We start from the raw sequence: 22439 nt of genomic DNA on the forward strand, positions 1-22439 counted from the left end.
GGTTCGTCGCTGTCTCTCTCTTTATATTCAGGATTACTCAAAAAATGGTGGATCTGCGTAAAAGATGGGCTTGGAAGGATTCTATATCAATGCAAGGAGACATTAGGAGACGTACACAGAGACAATATTAAGCTGAAATTAAAAACACTGACAAAATGATCAGGATCCTTCTGGATCCTGGGGCTCAGTTCCTGCATGATATGGATGAAGTTTTGAGTCTTGGTGGATATAAACTGCTTTTACTGGTGTCAGACCACTAGGGGGCAGCAGCTGGGAAGTCAAAATTCCACACATAGTGCCTTTAAATCACTGCATTTCCCCCGCAGGATACTTTTGTACACCTGTTTAAAGGACATAAAATAAAACTTTGATGACAAGCTATTCCTGTAAAACTGAGCTTAATATTTTTTTTATTGTCAACCTTTTCAGTAAAACTGCTTAATATTTGAAAACCAATTTAACTCAGGGATATAATGGCCAGATGATACCACACACAGCACAGCGCAGTGGGTATGACTGCAACAATCCCCAAGGAGGGAGGCTGAAAATGAATATTTAAAGCCTTGAAGGAGGTAGAGAAGATTTAATTTACCAGGGAAGACGAATAGCTGAAGGGATCAAGCAGGCATTAAAAGTTAAGAGAGCCAGAGAAGCCACCTACAGCACGACCCACGTCAGCTTTACAGCACCACCAATCATCCTTCGCCTACTGACAACCCCCCAATCAACTTCCCAAAAATATCTCCATTGTCATAACCCACAGCACATAGCCATACCACCCCCTCCACTTCCTCTTACTCCCACACACAATCCCCGCAGTGCTAACCTCAGATTGGTGAGCACCATAGGTGCCTGCCCCTCAGAGTTCCCAGTACAAGCGCACCCCCCCAGCACATCCATCCAATCAGGTCATGGTTTCACCCAGAGAGTCATGGCCACAAAAGAGACGAAAGGACAGGAGACAGGGTCGTTAGCTGAAGAGCGCGTGCCGTTCGGGGTGTTAACTAGCTGTAACCCAGCTGGAGCAGCGCACTGATTTTCCTGAGCTTTTAGGGGGTGACCATTCATCTTGTATCCAGGTGAAGGTGGGACGTGACTGGCTGCGGCCGCTAGAAGAGCCTTTGGTTGGCTAACAAAGAGTCCAGAAGATGACATGATTGCCATTATTGGACAAATGAAGATGTACCTGAGCACTAGCATGAGGATGAATACCTTTCTCTTCGTGTGTGGCTGCTTTTGCCTTACTTTCACTGGTAAGGACGTTTTTAGGAATGCCAGTGTGTGCCATTAGTTTTCATGGTTTGAGATGTTTAAAAATAGATTTTAAGATGAATCATGCTAAGCTGATTAAATGTCGCATAATCTGGCCACATAAGTCTGGCTAATGAGCATCCCTGGAACTAATAGCAGCATGATTACTAATAAGTATTTTCAGAAGAGAGACATGATGTTTCTCTTCCATCTAAATCAAAACCTACATAGTGAAATGTTCATTATACTAAAAAAACGAAGGAACAACATAAAAAAATGGAAAACTGCCTTTAACTTTTAACTTCAACTAAAAACAAACAGCCATGGTTGCTGGTGACCTGCAGTGCAGTGTTCCTATTCATCTATATGTCCTAACTGCTACCTATTTCCTGGTGGGATCGAAGGGAATCTGTTTTCGTGTGGAGGAATCGAGGCATAATTTGAATCAGACAGCTCCAGTCAGATCAGATAACACACAAGTATCTCACATCCACAACTTCACCCTGTCACTCCAGTTAAATTGCTATTGATTCCATCTCCTGTTTTTTTTCTTGATGTTCTTTTTTTTAATTCCCCCGCTTTTGAGTGGGAAAGGCTACGTGTTAAAATCATGATTAAAATTGATTTAAGCAGGTTCAGCTCAAGGTCAGTTTTATTTATATAGTGCCAATTCACAGCAGCAGTTCCCTCAAGGCGCTTCCTATAGTAAGGTAAAGACCCTACAATAACCTTGACCTCCTGACACCATAATGTGAGTGAAAAGCAAAAGCTTCACATGTGAATTCCACCATGATTGTTGCCATTTCTTGACCTTTTGTCATACAGCCAGTGAGAATTTACAGGTATGTTTCAGCAGCAATAAAACTGCAGTCCCAGGGGAACAAAGCCTGTATTTTATGTCCTTCCACAGATGTTGTCCACTTGAAAACAAGAGCGGCCTCCTTCTTCTCCTCTGGAACACATAATGAATCACATTAACACATCATTGTTCGTTAATCAGAATCTAATTTTGTCCCCGATGGAGCTGGTATCTCAGTCATCCCTTTGATCCTACTCCCTTACTACATATCAATTACATTAGCTCAGTCACCTTTGCTACCCATCGTACACCACCAGCACCTGCCCTGCCTCTCCTGCGTGTCCCGTCTGTCCTCTGTCTTTGCAACATGCTGTTTAATCGCATATTTGGAAAGAAGGAGTCCCTAATGCTGAGCTTTCTGCGATACACGACTTCTAAGACATTGTCTTTTTAAAATATTATAACTTGACAGAGATTAAATGACAATAATAATAATATCTAAGTACAATTCAACTGATGCAGTTAATTTACAGTACTGCGCAGAAGTTTTGAGCCGCCCCTAATTTCTTTATATCTTTGCTTTCAAGAACCAAACCATCTCATAACTTTTTAAAAAGTGGTCTTAACTAAAAGCTCTCAGGGTATTCTGAGTCCTATGAAAACTTTATTTTTTACATATCTTCTCCTTTCTAGTGGAAAGTTTAACATGGCTTTATCTGTGTTTATTTTGGTTTGGTTTGTTTTTTCCCTCAGAACAATTCTTTTGGCATTTAAGAAACTGATGTTGATTAATATTTCTTCATTTTTATCATAATTGTCTCCTCATGGACACAAACTAAGAACAAAACAGCTTTGGGTTAAGCGAAATCTCTTTTATGTGTGTTAATCTGACACATGCATTCATGTCTTAGTTTGAGCTCCAGCATAGACTGATTCCCAGTTTTCGAATATCCTTTCTTTTCAACAGATGTTGGATACAGTATAACAGTAAAACAGTAAATAAATTAAGTTGATTACAAATTTTTGCCTCGGTTCATGAAGTATACAGTATTTGTAAAACTTGTGTAATGTGTTTGTATAATGACATTATAGATTTCATTACTAATTTAGGTGCCAGGGCACAAGTATACAAAAAGTACACATCATGACATGCATATACAAATCAAGATCCTACATCTTCAGCTTAGATTTGCGTTGACAGTTTTAGACACTTTCTGCAAACTTTACCTGGAGATCCGTGACGGCATTGAAATGTTTGAACAAATCAATGTATTTCTTTTAGTTAGTTTTAAGCCGTGCCATAGCTGTTCTGTCCTACACATTATTGAAAAGAACAACACAAGTAGAATGATGGATTTCCTAACAACCATAGTTAAAAATATGATTGTCATGGTCCTGGGTCTCTGACCCAGCGTTTGTGCTGCCTACCTGTGGAGTCTATCAGGTCTTGTTATTCAATTCAATTCAATTCAATTTTATTTATATAGCGCCAAATCACAACAAAAGTCGCCTCAAGGCGCTTCATTGTTATGTATGTTCAATTCTGTCCCTCGTTCTCTTGCCGTCACTCTGTGTCTCCATGTCTTGTCTTGCTCCCTCGTTCCCCAGTTCCCTGTAGTTAGTCAGTCTGAATCTCAGTGTGTGTTTCTCATGCTTCCTGTTTAATTTTGACAGTGTGCTTCATGGTCATGAAGTAAAACTGATGGTTCATGGTTTGCTTCACTCGCCTGTTAGATTATTATCCAGCTGTGTTTGCCAGGTGTTTCCACTCTGCCTTGATTCCCTGTGTTTATCCCGTCTGCATTTCCTTGTGTGTTTTGTCGTGCTCTGCCTCATTTCCTGGCTGTGTGTTCTGCCTGTGTGTTAGTTTGACTCCTAGCATATTCCCAGTTTAAGTTTGTATTCTGTAATTCCAGCAATAAAGTTGTGTTTTGGGGCCTATCCTGTCTTATCTCACACTGCCGTTATGTCTTTTGACCCTTTATAATCATAAACTTTAGATCTATCACTTTTATTTGTGATATGAAAAAGGCTTTTTAGATAAAAAGAAAACCTTTTTCATATCACCATTGTCAAATTTTAGAAAAATACAAGTTTTTAAATTTTACTAATTTCAAATTATTTAAAACTGCCTGTCTAATATACAAAGTTATACATGGTCTGGCGCCTCCACCAATGAGTGATTTTATTAAACAAAAGTCTAGCAGTGTTGCCGGGTCTTGACTGACACTGTTAGAGGTGATTGTGAATTGACATTCAGGCGGACCACCTTTTCACAGAATGCTCTGTCATATCAGGGAGTGGGCTTCTGGAATAGTCTTCCACTGTCAGTGAGGGAAAGTACAAGTCTACCCATCTTTAAGAGTCACTTAAAAGGGCGGCTGAGGGACACACAAACATGTAATCATGTTTAATAATCATGCTTTATATTGGATGGGAAAAAGAGTTAGTGTATTACAAAAAGGGAAACAACTGTTAGTGCAATGGGTGAACGCAATATCACGACGGTCAGGGCATGTACAATACTGGGGTTTGTGCAATATAATTGATGTGTTTCTGTTATTGTTATCTATACTGTCCTCTGTGTCCACTCTCCTTGTCATTGTTTGTTCTGGTATAATGTGATGACTGTTTTTGTCCTTGTCACATGACCTGTAAATAGTGTCTCTGTATGTTTTTACTAACTTGTGTTTAACACCAACCTGCCAGAGGGTCTGCAGATGGAAATTAGCCCAAGGCTATAATCTGGCATATTTACATTTATTAAAATGTTCATTAATATGTATTGCCCCTCTTTCTAAAAATAAATAAATTAAAAAAAAAAAAATTGCTCATGTAAATCGACCATATCTCACAAATGCAGTATTCATATTCAGAATAATTGTAAATTCTAACTAATAATAATAAGTAGCCTGCTGATACGTGTTTGAGTATGAACAACATAACAGAGCAGTGGTCTGTCCACAATATAGATTAGATGATATTTTTAGCGTAGCTAATCTCAGTGGGAACTGAACCTCAAACTACTGCAGGCCTGACTCAGTGATTCCTGAAGAGCAAACATGCTGTGGTTTGGTGTCAGTGACTCAAATCCACAAATCAACATGTGACTTGCTTGTGTTGAACTTTATCTCACTCACATACACTGAGACTTGTTCAAGCCTTTCTCTTTGTGCCTTTTTTTTTTTTTAGTCAATTAAACTTTACTTCTATAGCACCTTTGAACATGCCAAAAGTATGCAAGTGACTGACAATCTAACAAAAGGAAAAAGTTTAAGTGGTAATAGATCTAAGGTCAATGTTTTACTTGCATTTGTAATAAAACAGGCTACAACATTTACATGCATTTATAGTCATTATACTAATTCCCAGCTCTGATCACTTAAACACACACTGACATCATTATTTGAGACTTGTCCAGGTTTGATCAGAGGATCTATCACTGTAGTTATGTGACAGAACAGAATGATAACTATGTAACTGTAGTAACCTGCACAGTTACTACAGTTACATAGTTAAATATGAAACAACAGGCCTGATGACGGACTCTTTAAGGGCATTGGTGAGATAATTGCCATCTATGCCACTGCAGAATTTTTATTTGTGACTCCAGTGTCATTTCTTTTTTTGTGATTTCATGTATAAAATGCAAAATTTCACATTGAAAGATCTACTTGTTTTATATGATCTCTAAGGCCTCGCTGTCTCTCTTATTTTACCTTCATCACTTCTTCCCTTCACCAGATTTTCATCCTTCCTTTTTCTTTGTTGCGTTTTTGTTCTTAATATCACTGCTGTTCCTTTTTTTTTATCATTTCCTCTTCATTATACTATGTGTCTGCATTGATGCCTTCATGCAGGAGCCTCTGAAACAGAGAGAAGGCTTCATCAGAAGCTATTTGAAAACTACAACATGAAAGTGAGACCAGCTCGTTACTGGGAGGATAAGGTGACGGTGCGGGTGGGGATGACCCTCTCTCAGCTTGTCAGCTTGGTAAATGAACAACGTAAACAATGCTCAAATATGCCCTCAGACATGCAAACAAAATATTCTACATCCTACCAGTTAAGGATTCCTAATAGGGCTGGCTTTATATGTACCAGTTTAAACTGAATTTTTAGCTATTTCAAAATCCAAACATATTACAGCACAATAAATGAAATGGCAAATCCTTTTCTCAATCTGCAACAAGACTATCCAAACTTACTTGGCCCTACGTGATGAAGAAATGAAGAAATCACTTAAATGGCAACTCTGACAAAGTGAAGTAAGCTAAAAGCTCTCAAACAGCAGCACAACACGCCAGGATCTAAGTCATTGACATCAAAGCCATTTCTAACTGGTTGGCCTAACAAAATTACTCCAAGACCATACTGACAACTCATCAAAGAGATCACAAAAGAACCCAGAACAGTATCTAAAGACCTGCAGGTGTTACTTGTCATAGTTCAGTGTTCATGTTTCAACAATAGGAAAGTGAATGAGCAAAAATGGCATCCAGGGAGAGTTCTGAGGCGACAACCACTGCTGACCAAAAACAACAACAACAACAACAACAACAACAACACCACAGGCTCATCTCACTTTGTCCTTGAAACATATTTATGACTTTTGGGAAAATATTATTGTTGCGAAATCGATCAATGTAGAGCAGTGTCACAAACCACGGAGGCCCCAGAAAAGTGCAATCAAACGGTGAGTTTATTAACAGCCAGGAGAAAACATCAGCATACGTCTTCTGACAAAAATACATATGGAGAACACTTTTGAAAGACTTTAAACTTGCCGTGCATCATTTGAAAACCCTCTACTGTGCCCAAATCAAAACAATTCTGCAAAGAAGAGTGGTTTCAATTTCTACACAGTGATGCGAAAGACTCTTTGCCATTTACCACAAATGCTTGATTGCAGTTCATGCTGCTGAGGAGGGCATAACCAGTAATTAGATTTAAGGGGCAATTACTTTTCTTTACATAGCACCAGGTAAAACTGTAATTTGTATTTTTTTTTTATCTAATATTAAAATTATTTTAATGATTGGAAATATGTAACTGTGAAAAAAAATATGCTAAAGAAAGGAAGGAAACAATTACTTCATAGCATCGCATGCTTCTACACCATGTCTAAAATACATTCCCACCCTATCTTTTACCTAAGATGTAATTTGATTGCTGAGTTTGAATAGAACCAGGATCACACTCATCTGTCTCGATTAGTTTCAATAGAGGAGGTCTGAAAGTAATGGTACTGTCATACACAACAAGATATGGTGGCATCACTAATGTACGTACGTCCACCCCTCTCCCTGTTATTATCCCACTGCAGAATGAGAAGAACGGCGAGATGACGACTAACGTGTTCATGAATCTGGTACGAGCATGAAAACATTCATCTTCATTACTGAGCCTTGCTCTGACTCCTCTCTCCTGTGCTCCTTCGCTCTGCCCTCAAACGGACTTGTCACTTTTCATAACTACAAATTATTTCATGTTTTATCTCACTTTTTCTCTGACTCACTGTCTCAGTTCGCTCCCTTGCCCTCGCTGATTAGATTTCAGGATGGCTGTTCTGTTTGTGACAGTATGTGTGCTTGACTGTGAATGTTTATGTCAGTGGGATTAAATGACTTGCCAAAGGCTGGAGAATCAAAGATGGGAATGCCAGGGACATCACTGTCATTGTCTGTTCGGCTGTTTACTCTTTTTCTTTTTCGTGATTCACGTTGCCTTTCTCCTTTTGTTCATCCCTGCAGGAATGGAGAGACTACAGGCTGTCCTGGAACCCAGCTGAATATGACGACATTAATGTTCTGAGAATTCCTCCCAACAAGGTGTGGCGACCTGACATCTACCTCATAAACAAGTGAGTGTCCTGACTGCGCTCACACTTACAACATCTTGCATGACTAACAGAGTGCCTGCCCTAAAGACGAGGTTGGTCCACCACATTTGGCTGAGTTAGACCATCTCCAAACCACATGTCACATCAGGTCTCACTACCATCTTGTAAACTTTCCTTTTGACTTTTGATACTCTTTCCATTTTCATCTTTCCACCTGCCACTCTCTCATTCACACACACGTATTCTGTTTGCTACTACTGACTTTCATTCCTTTTCTCTCCAGAGCATACCTCCACCTGTCCAGGCTCCACAGAGTCCACAGAGACCCTTGCCTGCTTTCCTTTGGCTTTGCCACCTCTCTTTTTTATATTATTAGCCTCCAGTACTCTGTGCACTTTATTCATCTTCCTGACTGTCCCACTGTTTCTTCACTAACCTTTGAGTGTTTTCTTGCACTTCCTCTTTCCACCACCAAGTCTCTTTGTCCTGTGTCGTCTGCCCAGAAGATACTCCAAACACCAGTAACTTTTCCCCACCACCCAGAGCTTGTCTCAACTCACTTCTACTTGTTCTTGGTGTCCAAAGTCATTCTACAGACTACCATCTGATGCTGCCTAACTACATTGTCCCCATGAAAACCTTTGAGGGTTAGACTTTTCAAAGAGCCACAGGTTAGAGTGTGAATAATTATTGGTACACCTCAGCGCTTCAGTGTATATGCCGAAAGAAAAACCAGCTATGGAGAACATACGGGTCTTCTATGTTTTCAGTGTAAAATATGTACTAATCTGGACATTTTGTAAGTAATTTTTTCAAGAACTTTTCACATTTGTTTCACCCAACTTAGAATATCTCAAGTACCGAGTAGTACTGCCAATTCATGTTTCTTCCTGGATGATTTATAATAAGTTCAATGATCCCCTGACTTCCAGTCAAGATGAACTTTTTAATTTGTCTCTTTGGATTATAATCAAACCAATCATAGTATTAGTTTGGACACGCCACATAGTGTCAGATTGATCAACACCAACACTGGTTGGTGTTGATCAACAACAAAACACAACAACAAATATGTAAGACTGCGTTCTTCCATTTGCGCAACATCTCTAAAATTAGAAATATCCTGTCTCAGAGTGACGCTGAAAAACTAGTTCATGCATTTATTACTTCCAGGCTGGACTACTGCAATTGATTATTATCAGGATGTCCAAAAAACTCACTGAAAAGCCTTCAGCTAATCCAAAATGCTGCAGCAAGAGTACTGACAGGGACTAGAAAGAGAGAGCAGATTTCTCCTGTTTTGGCTTCCCTTCATTGGCTTCCTGTTAAATCCAGAATTGAATTCAAAATCCTGCTCCTCACATACAAGGTCTTAAATAATCAGGCCCCATCTTATCTTAATGACCTTGTAGTACCATATCACCCTATTAGAGCACTTCGCTCTCGCTCTGCAGGCCTACTTGTTGTTCCTAGAGTATTTAAAAGTAGAATGGGAGGGAGAGCCTTCAGTTTTCAGGCCCCTCTTCTGTGGAACCAGCTTCCAGTTTGGATTCAGGAGACAGACACTATCTCTACTTTTAGGCTTAAAACTTTCCTTTTTGCTAAAGCATATAGTTAGGGCTGGACCAGGTGACCCTGAATCCTCCCTTAGTTATGCTGCAATAGATGTAGGCTGCCGGGGGATTCCCATGATGCATTGAGTTTTTCCTTTCCAGTCACCTTTCTCGCTCTCTATGTATTAACAGACCTCTCTGTGTTGAATCATATCTGTTATTAACCTCTGTCTCTCTTCCACAGCATGTCTTTTATCCTGTCTTCCTTCTCTCACCCCAACCGGTCGCAGCAGATGGCCGCCCCTCCCTGAGCCTGGTTCTGCCGGAGGTTTCTTCCTGTTAAAAGGGAGTTTTTCCTTCCGACTGTCGCCAAAGTGCTTGCTCATAGGGGGTCATATGATTGTTGGGTTTTTCTCTGTATCTATGAAGCGCCTTGAGGCGACTTTTGTTGTGATTTGGCGCTATATAAATAAAATTGAATTGAATTGAATTGAATTGGTATTGGATTGATGCTGTGATAGGATACTTTGTCTCAATAAATGTCACGTTTCTCTTCCTTCAGTAATGACGGCCAGTTTGATGTGGCTCTGTATGTCAACGTCTTGGTTTACAGTAACGGCACTGTTAACTGGCTTCCACCCGCCATCTACCGCAGTTCCTGCTCTATAGAGGTACAGTCTAAGCTCGTTTCCATTGAAACAGTACCAGTGCATAGATGGTTCCTCCTTGGCGCTTTTTTGAGAGTCATGTTCAAAATGATATGTTGAGTTTCATTTAACAATCTATAGGTGGCGTACTTCCCATTTGACTGGCAAAACTGCAGCATGATTTTCCGCTCGTACACCTATGATTCCTCTGAGGTTGACCTGCAATACTTTCTGGATGATGACGGCAAAGAGATCCAAGAGATTGTAATAGATGAGAACGCTTTCACTGGTTGGTGCACGTAGTGACGCTTTTCAGTATTTGTCCTGTTTTTGTGAACCTTTACGTGCTCTATACGTACATTTTTTTAAGCTATTTAGTGGCTTCATTTTTTATTTACTAGACTGTGTCTGATTTAGAATAAATCCTCTTAACACTTAACTTCTTCTCCTTGCACCTCACCTTGGACAGAGAATGGTGAATGGGCCATTTGTCACAAACCAACAAGAAAGAACGTTAAGGAGGACCTGTATGAGGACATCACCTTCTATCTCATCATAGAGAGGAAGCCTCTTTTCTACATCATCAACATCATTGTGCCCTGTATCCTCACCAGCGTGTTGGCTATATTTGTCTTCTACCTGCCTCCTGGAGCAGGTCAGCACATGTGACATGTTGTGACATTGTGACTACACATCATTGCCAAGCCTAATCTCATGACAACAAGCATGTGTCTAATTTGAGCTGCTCTGTAAGTCAGGGCGACCTTTAAAGAACTGTATTGATCTACAATACATTGAAGGTGAATGATGGATCATTGTTACTCACTGTCCTTTTGCAGACACATGTCATAATAATGCTTCACTGCCAATGAAAAAACAAACAAAAAAGCAGAACATATTCAACGGAAAGCTTCAGGGTTTTTACAAGTGTATAACAAACCTAGCAGGCTGCTCGGCCTAAGATACCACTGACTAAAAAATAGCAGTTTGATATAGTACCTCAGTGTATAACCGGATTAGAGCCAATTGCTAAACCCTGAAATTGATGGAAATCAGCCTGAGTCTGATAAATATCAGCAAGTCTCTTGATAGCAAGTTCCTTAATGTCTTGAATTCTGCTCTTGTTAGTATAACACTGTCTACAGAAAAAATGTTTTCTACCTTACTGTCATAATTAATTTGTCAACTTGTCTCTTTTCTTTGCAGGAGAGAAAATGACTCTTTCCATTTCCGTCCTCATTGCTCTGACTGTCTTCATGTTGCTGCTGGCTGACAAGGTCCCAGAGACTTCCCTCGGCATCCCAATTATTGTCAACTACGTCATGTTCACTATGATCTTGGTGACCTTCTCTGTCATCCTAAGTGTGGTAGTCCTCAACCTGCATCACCGAACACCCAGCACGCACATCATGCCAAGCTGGGTCCGAAAGGTATTTAATAATCACCTGAAATGTTTATGTAAGAATTTGAAATCACGGATCACATATAATTTTTTATTATATGTGATTACTGAACTGTAATGTCAGTTTCTCAGGTGCAGCAATGTGTTTTGTGTTCCTGACTCAGGGGATGTTTAGTTACGGTTTTGTCTTACAGGTCATGGTTCAATGAGAATATATTTTTACAAAAAAACATTTTTTTAAAGTACGTTGGAAAGACCTATATATAAAATATAATAGTTTTTCATGACACTGATTATTAAAAAAAACCTCTTTAACATTATTATTTTTTTATGGGATAATAATAACTGTCACCGTATCTGTCTCCCATCTGACAGCACTCGTTATGAAATGGGAGAAAATATTGAGTGTCCAGAGACGTTGTAGTACACAATATACTGTAGATCATTTCACACTAGAATGGGTCAATTTGACAGCCGACATAACAGAAGGGTTAAGAAGACTTTGTCTTTATTTTTCTCTAACTGTAAGCTCACATTTACACTGCAGGGCCATCTGTGACTGCCCTAGCCCCGCCCAACCCTAATTTTAGCCAATCAGAATATTTCATTTGTGTTTTTAGCAAATTGTTCTTTCAAGTCTTGCAAACAGGCAACAAAGAACAACTTTTCACATTTTTCCCCCAGAAGTAGTTCTTTTGTCTTTCTCCCAAAAAATACTGGGTTAATAGAGCGTTGATATTATCAAAAAACGCAGAGGGGTGTATAGTGTTAATTTATTATTATACACATGAAATTTGATTGATAATTAACGAATAAAGGTTCATTATGTTTAACTGCATTATCAGAATAGCAGAACAGCAGAATAAGCAGGTGAGAATTTACTAAACCACGTTCCACAGATTCATTAAAAAGGGTTTTGTGCACATTATAATTCTATAATTTGAAAGTATGTAAGCATGTGATAGAAATACAAAGGTTAGTATGAATTTTGGTTGGATAGGACATAAAAATGCACCACTTACAGATGGCAAAAATTGATACAAGTGAATGAGTGTTGACATTCAAAGTTAACAATCTAATAGCAATAGAAGTTTTGCTGACTCTTGCTGACTATTATTAGGCACTTTGCAAAAGTGTGTTAAATGAAGTAGTTGTTGATTGTAGTTTGTCTGAATTCATTGTTTGAAAAGTGACATTACATGTAAAGCCACAGAGTAAAACAGATACCTTCTATAAAGTTGTAATTTATGCTTGGGTTAAGTTGGGTCAGCTTGAAACAAAAGTACAAACCTCTGTGAAACCACTGATTTCCTCCATTTAATTTTTTAGGTGTTCATACATTTCCTGCCTAAATACATTGGCATGATGAGGCCAAAACCAGAGGAACCTTTTTTGGAAGAGGAATCTGCTGATGACACACCTATTCAAAGCTACAATGGGCGACAGCCGGGAGGAGAGTATTTCATTCGCAAGCTCAACCCTGATCTTGTCTTACCTTGGCGAGGCAGGTATGACAAAGAAAAAAAGCAATCTATTAGAGGTGTGAAATTGTATGAGTATCCAAAAATATCTACTTCATTTTCTTCGTATTAATAATTCACAAAAGCTTTGTTCATCTATTTGTGACCTTCCTTGACAATCGCTGAGCCAATCTACTTCAAACTTCTTTGGTTTATTGCCAGGAAACAGCAGTTGGCTTGTTGTCATTTTGATTAGTTCTTCTCAGATCTCAGACTTTGTGCAGAAATCATGTGGATACTGCCTGCTCTGGTGTTTGTGGAAGAAGCTTAACTCTGACCCACATATATATAAATGTACAGGTATGGCTGTAAGCAGGGGCGGATCTAGAGAAATTTTCTTAGGGTGGCATGAGGGTGGCAAAGAAATCAAATTGGGTGGCAAAACCGAAGCCCTTTTTTTCTTACACATATGCAGGTGGTTATATATGGTTGACTTTTGTTTTTTAAATTGGGCAACATGGTATATTTTTCCACTGATAGGGAAGAGTTTTTTTCCCCTTTCTTTACTGTTTTCGCACTGTCCTTAGAAAACGCTTAAAACACACACACACACAAAAACGTGACGACAGTATTTAGAAAAAAGTGTAGCTTCTATATATTATCATAACTCTGGATTTACTGGCCTATAATTAAAATTAAAAAACTTTGAAGTCTGAACTTCCAATGTGGGCTGAAATAGAGACTCAGCGTGGCTGCAGCTTGTTGCTATGTCAGCTTACACCAGTCATGTGATTTGGAGGTGCAGTGTGTCCGTGGACCACGGAGGGTTAATAACACTCACCTTCCTTCCATTTCCACGGTGTAACATCCAACCACCTGTGTAAAAAGTGAAATTCCCATGGTGTTGTTCAAAATGTGCTCTGGCACAATCATAAGCATGGTTGCTACTGAAAACAAGAAAAAAAAGCCTGTCCTGCTATGGGCTGAACCATTTGCTAATGGTGGAGGGGGGGAACACTATGCAATATATTCAGTTTTAGCATTTATATTCACTGTTGACTGTAACTACGCTCAAAATGTTGATTGCTATCTTATTTTAATAAACAACACTGTCATGTGCAAAACTCGGGTGGCAAGGGATCATTTTAGGGTGGCACTTGCCACCCCATGCCACCCTTCTAGATCCGCCCCTGGCTGTAAGGCTCTCTCTGAATCAAAATGTATTGACATTGATCCTCAGAGGTAACCTCAACCCCGACTCCATTCTGACAGCAACCAAAACGTACTTTTGGGAAGAATATGAACATATTTTGATGGGTGCCAGTTAGAATTAATATTTTCTGTTTCCCTAAAAACCAACATTTAAGTGAATCGTTTTTAATATAAGTTAAAAAAAAAAAAGACATACTGCACCAGAATAGGGTTGACTGCCACAGGTTGAGCACCAATGATGGCTTTGACCTTTAAGGATGAAAGGCTAAGAAGTTTTAGTTTTAACACTCCCAAACCTATTAAAACAAAAAACATCACAACTATAAAGGTGAAACCTTTCGCCAACCCTAAGCTAAATTCTAACTTTAACTATTAAAACAAGTCTTAACCAGCGAGTAGGTCTGTGAATGGTTGTGAAAAAAATGAGCGGGCAGTTTTTTTTCAAGGCATTAAATAACTAAGAAATAGAAATAAATGGAGTTTGTGTGATGCACATCAGCAGACAGTCTCCACACAAAGTTTTCCACTAGCAGAAAACTTTTACAAATATTCATTTTTCTTCAGGCAAAAATGTAACATGTTTGACGGGATTAAATGTATTGTTTTATATCATCAAATAAAGACAGACTGCCAAAAAGTTCTAGCGCCTGTCACGAATATTAAGAACCACAGAGCTGAAGTATTGACCCTGAGGCTAATTCATCCTGATTCAGCCTCTTTCTAAGCTGAGATGTGCAGATCCTGATGGGGAAAGCTATTTCTATTAACATTAATAAAAGCCAGTGTGGGCATGAATCTCCTTTGTAGAGTGTGCCAAAGTGTGAATGTTGGATCTGGTGCCAGATCAGCTATTATAGTAAAGTACACTGTGTGCTGGAGTTGGCAGAATTATAGCCATCATTGCAGAAGCTCAGAGGATCTGTCAAGGCTGCAACAGTAAACACATCTCCTTGAGCCTTTGATATCATATCTCATAAGATTGTGTTAAAGGTGTTTTTAAGAAGACACCTTAAACTATTTTGAATTGTCGTACTAATTCAGAATGTATTGGATGCTTCAAAGGCATGCCTGAAATGCAGAATATATATTCAAATCTCCACAAGTTGGATTATAACATTATAACAATCTTGTTAAAATGACATTAACGCCATAACCGCGTTATGCAGCAAATCTCCGTTAGTGAGTTAGCACAGATCGCTCTGTGCATGGGGCTGCACAGCATTAACGCGTTAACAAGCTAACTGTGCTAACGCGTTGACGCCGTACAGTCCCACGCACTCGCTAGCAGTGATTTGCCGCTTTAATGCGGTTATAAACATTGATTCTGTAACATATAAACATTATATGTTACGGAATCAAAATACTAATTAGTTTTTTTATTGATGCTGCAGGGATGATATAGGGTATTATTGTAGTATTGTAGGCTTAAACTTACAACATAAAGCACCTTGAGGCAACTGTTGTTGTGATTTGGCGCTATACAAATGAGTTGAGATTGGCATTCCACTAATCTGGTCAACTTCTGTAGTCCTGACTGAAACATTATGATACCTATTACCACTGATGAACTGCAGAACGTGCAATGATAATCATGGTCAGATGATGAATTTGAGCAAGTTTTGGTAATTATTTTATGTTTTCTGAAATGCATCAACAATTCAATCCAGATGCTCAGCTTACTGTTTTAATAAAATGACTAGAATGTGCGTGTGCATCTTAAAGCCGTGTCATGATGTAGTTTTAGGATTGTTCATGTTTTGCTTCATACTGTCATTGGTAGTAGTTAAGGATGGGTGAGATAAGCTACTCAAGATAACCAGAAAGAGTGTAGTTGCTTAGAAACATAATGTCTTTATGTTACCTGCTTCATTCTGGCTAATCAGCTGGTACCTTGCCTCATGGGTCTTGCCTCATAACCAGCTTCACAGTCCCCTGAATGAGATCTTGTACTGGACAGCTCTCATCCTGTTCCAAAAGCATCACATTCAGCCCCAGCTAAGCCCCACACCCACATCCACAGTCGCCAGCCACTAAGCCTCTGTTTAGGTTTGGCATTAGGGGGTAATCCCACAGAAAGGAGCTCGAGGGACAGTGAAGAATAGATGAGTGGAAGGGAAAGCTGGTGCTGAGTGATAGAGACATAGGAGGCTTTTGTCGTGTTAGATGTGGGAGAGATGGTGGCTGTGCTATCATAGAAATACAGACATGATTCATCTATATGTCTGTTGCCTCATCCGGTTCTGTGAAAAATGAGGCAACACACTGTAACTTTTACTTATCAGTTGACTATCAGACTTGTTGCTTATTGAATAAGAATTTTGTGGATGTTTGGTGATATGAGACATATACTATTACTATATATACTATTCCAAACTCTGTGTGCTTGTTATAAAGTGCATACATGTTCTCCAAAAGTTGATTCTGTTCATCTGGACGTAGCGTTTTGTGGGAGAAACATTTCGTCACTCATCCAAGTGACTTCTTCAGTCTCAGCTGACTGCAGGTTTCCCCAAATCTTATAAACAGTACATTTGCATTATGACTGAAACCAGCCCACTGAAGGAACAATGGGTTGGGAGGTCAGTTCCTTAATCTTAATTATGCAAATTCTCATGACCACTGATCAACAACCACTGATCAAAACCAACTGATCAATGGCCATGAGTACCATTCACAGACAGTATACATATATGCATACATATATGCATACATGTTCTATTCCCACATCTTGAAGCAAGCATGCAGTTTGGGCGAATTTGTTTTATTTTATTTTTTTATGTTTTTTCCCCTCTAATAAGAGTTAAACTCAATATAGATATATTTACATGATGGTATAGTTACAGTCCCAATGTACAGTATATACATGTGCCTGTGTGTGTTTGTCACAGTGAGGACTCCATGAATCTGTGGTAATAAATACAAGCTGTGGAATGTGGGTGGCGTGTGGACCACTACTTAACACACACACACACACACCTACACACACACACACACACACACACACACACACACACACACACACACACACACACACACACACACACACGCACACACACACACACACACACACACACACACACACACACACGGATGCATACACCAGCACCAGCCTCCCTATGGGAGTTGATTCATTTTTACTGTCATATCCATCTGTTGTCATGCTGTCTTTCTGTAACACTTCCTGCTTCCTTACTGACGCTGTCCTCATTCTGGTGCTAGTTATCGACTCTCACACTGAACAACTATAAACCATACACATAGACTGCAGATATGTAGTGATGGTGCCAGTGTAACAGGTGCACTGTGGTGCCCAGCCAGCCTGTTACATGATATGCATCATATCATTCATATAATGAAGAATGAAAACAATGTGAATCTAGTGGGTGCAAAGAAAAGTTTGAGCAGCATAACTATTCTCAAAAGAAAGGTATGAACTCTTCCATCCCCAAATTCAATAAGTGGGATAAAAGGCATGGATACATCACACTCAAATAGAAATCCTTTATTTAATACAAAGGATGTGCAAAATACAGGTGACAATTTTAATTTTATAGACACAGATAGATTGCATAAATCCCTCAAATTTGTCATTTCATAATCTAGTCTTTTGGTTTAATTATGAAGTTTAGTTTGTTACAAAGCAAGTGAGTTACAGAGCAGAAGAAAGAAGAAAGATCCTGCCTGGGTCTCAGTATAATTTGGTGGTTTGACCCTTATGCCGAATGGCTGTAACAGCGGTTTGACTCTTCCCTGGTCCATTTCCTGCATGTTATTCCGTCTGTCTGTTCGACCGTCCTATCACAAAAATAAAAGAGGCCTAATATAAATACAAAGATTGTGTCAGCCCGTGTGTTTCACTTTATGGAACAGCTGTGTGAGACGAAGAATGAAGAAGTCAAATGTTACTGCATCACGTAAACCTTAACCCTTCTGCTTGGAGTTTGCTGCTGTCACTCAGTGTTTAGAGGAGCTGCAGGAAGCCTGCCGGGGTCAAGGACACACAAAGACACATTCTGTATGTTATAAAGAGACAAGACAGATATCTCTGTGTCTAAACAGAGTCATGCTTTGTTTTAGCAGAGATTAACCATGCTGCACAGTGACTCGTGACATACGCAGCATAAATCTCAGGTTTTGAAACATTTGTGAGGTCGTTACTACAGTTTTTAGCGTCTCACAGAGGACATGTGTCTAAGTGTTTTTGTGACAAGCTCGAGCGGCAAGATATCCTCCAGGTTAGAAGGGGCTTTTTTTGCAAAACACATTGTTCTTTGTCTTATATTATACAGTAAGAGGGGTTTTGAGTTGAATCTCATATTGTAATTGCTATAATAAATATTAAACCGTGCATGGGGTTAGGTTAATTAGGGATTCTAAATTGGGACAGCAGTCAAAAGCACACAACTCCACCTAGGACATGCTGGGCTGACTGGTTGTGTGTTTATTCCATTAATTTTATATTGAAAATGGTCCAGATTAGTTAAATCATCATCATCATCCTCATCAACAACAACACAATTAATGCTTACTTAAAATTAATCAAAATCCAGTGTTAAAGAAGCTTTTAAGTAATAATGTAATAAAACAACAACATTTTTATAAGATGTTAAATACATAATAAATGATACTTTGAGACGAAATACGTTTTAAGACTATTATGTAGCTACTGTTATGATTGTTGAGATCTACACAGAGCCCAGTCTGTAGTCTGTGTATGTTAAATATGTTGGGAGGATGAGGGTTAATGCTTTGTGCTATAATTACCAGATGTTATCACATTAACATGCTAAACTAAGACAGTGCGAAGGGTCAAAAAAAGCTCTAGCTGCTACACATTAGCACGTTAGCATTGTCAGTGTGAGCATGTTAGCATAAACTAGCAAACACGAAGGCAGCTACGAGCATGACTGCAGACTCTTGGTATTGCTTTTTAAGCTGCATAACATTTAGCATATATAAGCTAGTTAAAGATCTTGAAATGGACATGTGTTTCCTTGAGAAATAAAATGACTACTGTCTCATCTTTCAATAATAAAGTCTTCTAAAGGAGAAGTTCCTGTGGGGGTTATGAGAAAAGGTCCACAAAGTTGCATTGACTTTACTTTTATTCATTTTTGTTTTTGCATCTTCTTTGCTGATGTTCTCTCTCTCTGTGTTTCAGGTGTGAGAGCACAGTGCAGCTCCAGAGAGTCCCCAACACTGACAGTTTCTGTCTGATCCTCCCTCCCAATCTGAAGTCAGCCATCGCTGCTGTGACATACATGGCCGAGCAGCTGAAGAAGCAGGACACGGATGACTCGGTGGGTGTCAAGCAGCTTGTTATTCACTCTGCCTACAGTTCCTGAGTACAGATTGTTCCAGACATGCCCTAGCGATGTTCATGTGTCATTACCTACTTACGGTACATTGCTGACTCAGTTTTGTGTCTGCGTGTGTGCGTTCTCTGCAGCTGACAGGAGACTGGCAGTTCATCGCCCTGGTGGTGGACCGTCTCTTTTTGTGGTTGTTTGTCATCATCACCACCCTGGGAACTCTGGCTATGTTCCTGGATGCTAGTTTCAATTACACACCTGACAACCCCTTCCCATAGTGGATTCCATATGCACAGCAGCTGGAGTTTGAGTCATTGTTGCCACTTTACTTCTACTTCTTGTTGGTGCTTTCCAAGATCCCCAGATCGGACTTTCCATAATATCTATTCCATAGGTGTGTGGTCAGCCTCTGAAATGCTTTGTAATTAACTTAACAAGTAGAAGCACGCCTGTGATTTCATGCCACAGAAATTGTGTAAAACAGTGATTTCTCTAAATGATCCAAATAACTCTATATAACAATGTGTGATCGTTTTTTTTCCCATTTTTTTTTTTAGTCTAACACTTGAAATACTTGTTTGTTTGTTTTTTTGTAACACTCATGTTTAATGTAATTTGAAATACAGTAGTTAGCTTTTGACTCTGTTGCCCTTTGACATGTAACTGTGGTCAGATTCTGGGACTGTAATGTTGAACTTTTGGCAGTAGAGGGCAGTGACGTAATGTTCAAAGATAGAGTCACTGCTGAGGAAAGAAAGGTATTTTTAAAGAGGCCTGTTTTTGCATATGCCTTTGCATGTATAATTTAAGAATATTTAATTTTTAACTACAACTAAATATGAAGATATATATGTGCTCTGTACTTATGAATGGTGTAAGTATGCTTTTAACACAGTGCAATTTTCCTAAAACCCAAATAAGTACATTTGACTCTGTAGTGTTTAAATCATTTATCTAGCATTAATGATCATTTCTGTATATTTTATTTACCTTAACTAGAAATGTATGACTAGTTTATATTGGTGAAGAGAAAGAGTATGTCACTTTAATGCTTTTAATATTCTAATGGTTCATAAGATTAGATAAAAAAGGAAAACATATTTATAGAAAAAACAGAATACTCAGTTTATTATATTCTCTGTGGAAGGAAGGGAGGAAGAGTTAGATGCAAAGAGTTTAACTATTTTATCATATTTCTTTAGCCCTAATCCGAATCACTGGGGTCCATACACCCCAAACCCTACAGGTATATTTTTGTAATATCTCGCACGTGTTTTTTTTTCTATCATTCCGATTTTTATGACTTTGTCAGTGCCGTGAAATCGTTGTTTTCTATTCCTGCTTTGCTTAGTGCTTTTTACAAATACAAATGTTTTGAGGTGCCAGGGGACCCCAGTTGAAAGCACCCAATTCCACCTCTGCAGTTTTAATAAACTGAAGTATTTGTTTACTTAATATTTGTCATGGTCTCTAAATTAACACACTGTGTCCAGGGGACTAGGTGCACACTTACAGTTCTTTATAAAAAAGAAACACTTCATTGCTGATTTCATTACCTGGATGGGAAGTGGGAGACAACGCTGGATCTACTGTACCTGTGAGAGCTGCAGCATGCCTCGGTCATACTGCTACATTATATGTTTACTCTGAGCAGCAACGACCTTTCTAGGAGTTAGGAAACCTCCACCTGCTGACTGACAAGTACTCCGTTGGAAGATCTAGTTAACAAAAGAGTTTCCTTTGCCCCGGATTCACAGACAGGAAGGTTGAAACTATTTGCTCCTTTTTTCATTGCTAGCATAGCATGCGGAAAATACTACAACTGCCCATTCCGTCTGGCTAGCTTTAGTCTAATTAAGTTGTTTCTTGTCCCTTTACAGCCACAGAAAATAAAAACTGTTCATAATATTTGCAGACAAATGATGTGGTTCTGTTGGCTTCGTCAAGTCATGACTTCTATCTTGCACTGGGGCAGTGGGTGAGGGTTAGGAGTTTGGTTATCTGGGACTCAGAGTAGAGTAGAGCCACTTCTACTCCACATAGAAAGGAGCCAGTTGAGGTGGTATGGCCATCTGCACAGGATGCCTCCTGGGTGAGATGTTTTGACCATGTCCCAGGAGGAGGTGAGACACCTCCAGGACAGACCCAGGACCAAGATTTTATAACTGAAATAATTTCTGTGATTATTTCAGTTATTTTATATTGGGGTCAAAATGACCTCGACTGGTTCATCATATAAATCACAAACATATTTAAAATGACAGAAAACCACAGAAGTGGTAACATTGCCTGATAAAAAGCTGCAAGTTGCATTAAATATATTTTCATTTTGCATAATGGGCAAAACTAATGACATTAGTTGCATTATCAATGATGCTTTATCGAGTTTTGCTTTTGTTATTATTTTGCTTCTGACAGCAAACGTCCCCATGGACCCCACATATATACATATATATGACAGATGGATGAGGGTTAAACCAACAACTAATGATTATTGTTGAGATAATGTCAGTTAAGCAGTTTTCTAATGCATGTGTCCTTAGAGATATCCTACTAATTCAGTTTTGGACAGATTAAAGGACAGATTGTTTGATAATCAAGTTTTAGTTACTTTCGAGTTGAACTACTGTAATCATATTCAATAAGAATGTGACTTTAAAAAAACTTTTAAAACCAAGATTCATCTCCACAGTCAACAAGACATATTCTGTACGGGAATAAAGTGAAGTGTAGAGGCTATAAACATGACTTGAGTATAGAGTTAGTTCCACTTTAACAGGAGAGTTTGCTCAGTCCACAGTCCCAACTCAGCATAGCTTTTTTTGTTGTTGTACTGGTGCCAATATGACCTCAACTAAAAATATGTCAGAGTTGGTTTTAAATTCATGGTCGTGCTGACTAAGATTTGGCAGTTGAGAAGGTTTTAGCCTGCTGGATTCAGTTTTAGTATCAGAATGCCCT

The 22439-nt window shown here is 39.0% G+C and overlaps 1 protein-coding gene across 1 annotated transcript; it reads left to right on the top strand.

Moving 5' to 3' along the window:
- The first annotated feature begins 95 nt into the window (after nucleotides 1–95).
- Nucleotides 96–21001, top strand: chrnb1l (cholinergic receptor, nicotinic, beta 1 (muscle) like). Its single transcript, XM_085140546.1, has 11 exons — nucleotides 96–1253; nucleotides 5911–6044; nucleotides 7377–7421; nucleotides 7804–7913; nucleotides 10008–10116; nucleotides 10234–10381; nucleotides 10562–10747; nucleotides 11299–11522; nucleotides 12824–13002; nucleotides 19328–19466; nucleotides 19616–21001. The coding sequence occupies exons 1-11, from the start codon at nucleotides 1154–1156 to the stop codon at nucleotides 19754–19756; spliced, it is 1515 nt and encodes a 504-aa protein (XP_084996672.1). The 5' UTR covers nucleotides 96–1153; the 3' UTR covers nucleotides 19757–21001.
- The last annotated feature ends 1438 nt before the right edge of the window (nucleotides 21002–22439 follow it).

The sequence above is a fragment of the Neolamprologus multifasciatus genome, chromosome 3, assembly GCF_963576455.1.
Source record: "Neolamprologus multifasciatus chromosome 3, fNeoMul1.2, whole genome shotgun sequence".
NCBI lineage: Eukaryota > Metazoa > Chordata > Actinopteri > Cichliformes > Cichlidae > Neolamprologus > Neolamprologus multifasciatus.

What these genes read in the sequence shown, in the direction of transcription:
- chrnb1l (XM_085140546.1), top strand. Translation starts at nt 1,154, where the DNA reads ATGATTGCCATTATTGGACAAATGAAGATGTACCTGAGCACTAGCATG. An exon ending in CTTTTGCCTTACTTTCACTG is followed by an intron (nt 1,254 to 5,910) that starts GTAAGGACGTTT and finishes GCCTTCATGCAG; the next exon opens with GAGCCTCTGAAACAGAGAGA. An exon ending in GTCTTACCTTGGCGAGGCAG is followed by an intron (nt 13,003 to 19,327) that starts GTATGACAAAGA and finishes TCTGTGTTTCAG; the next exon opens with GTGTGAGAGCACAGTGCAGC.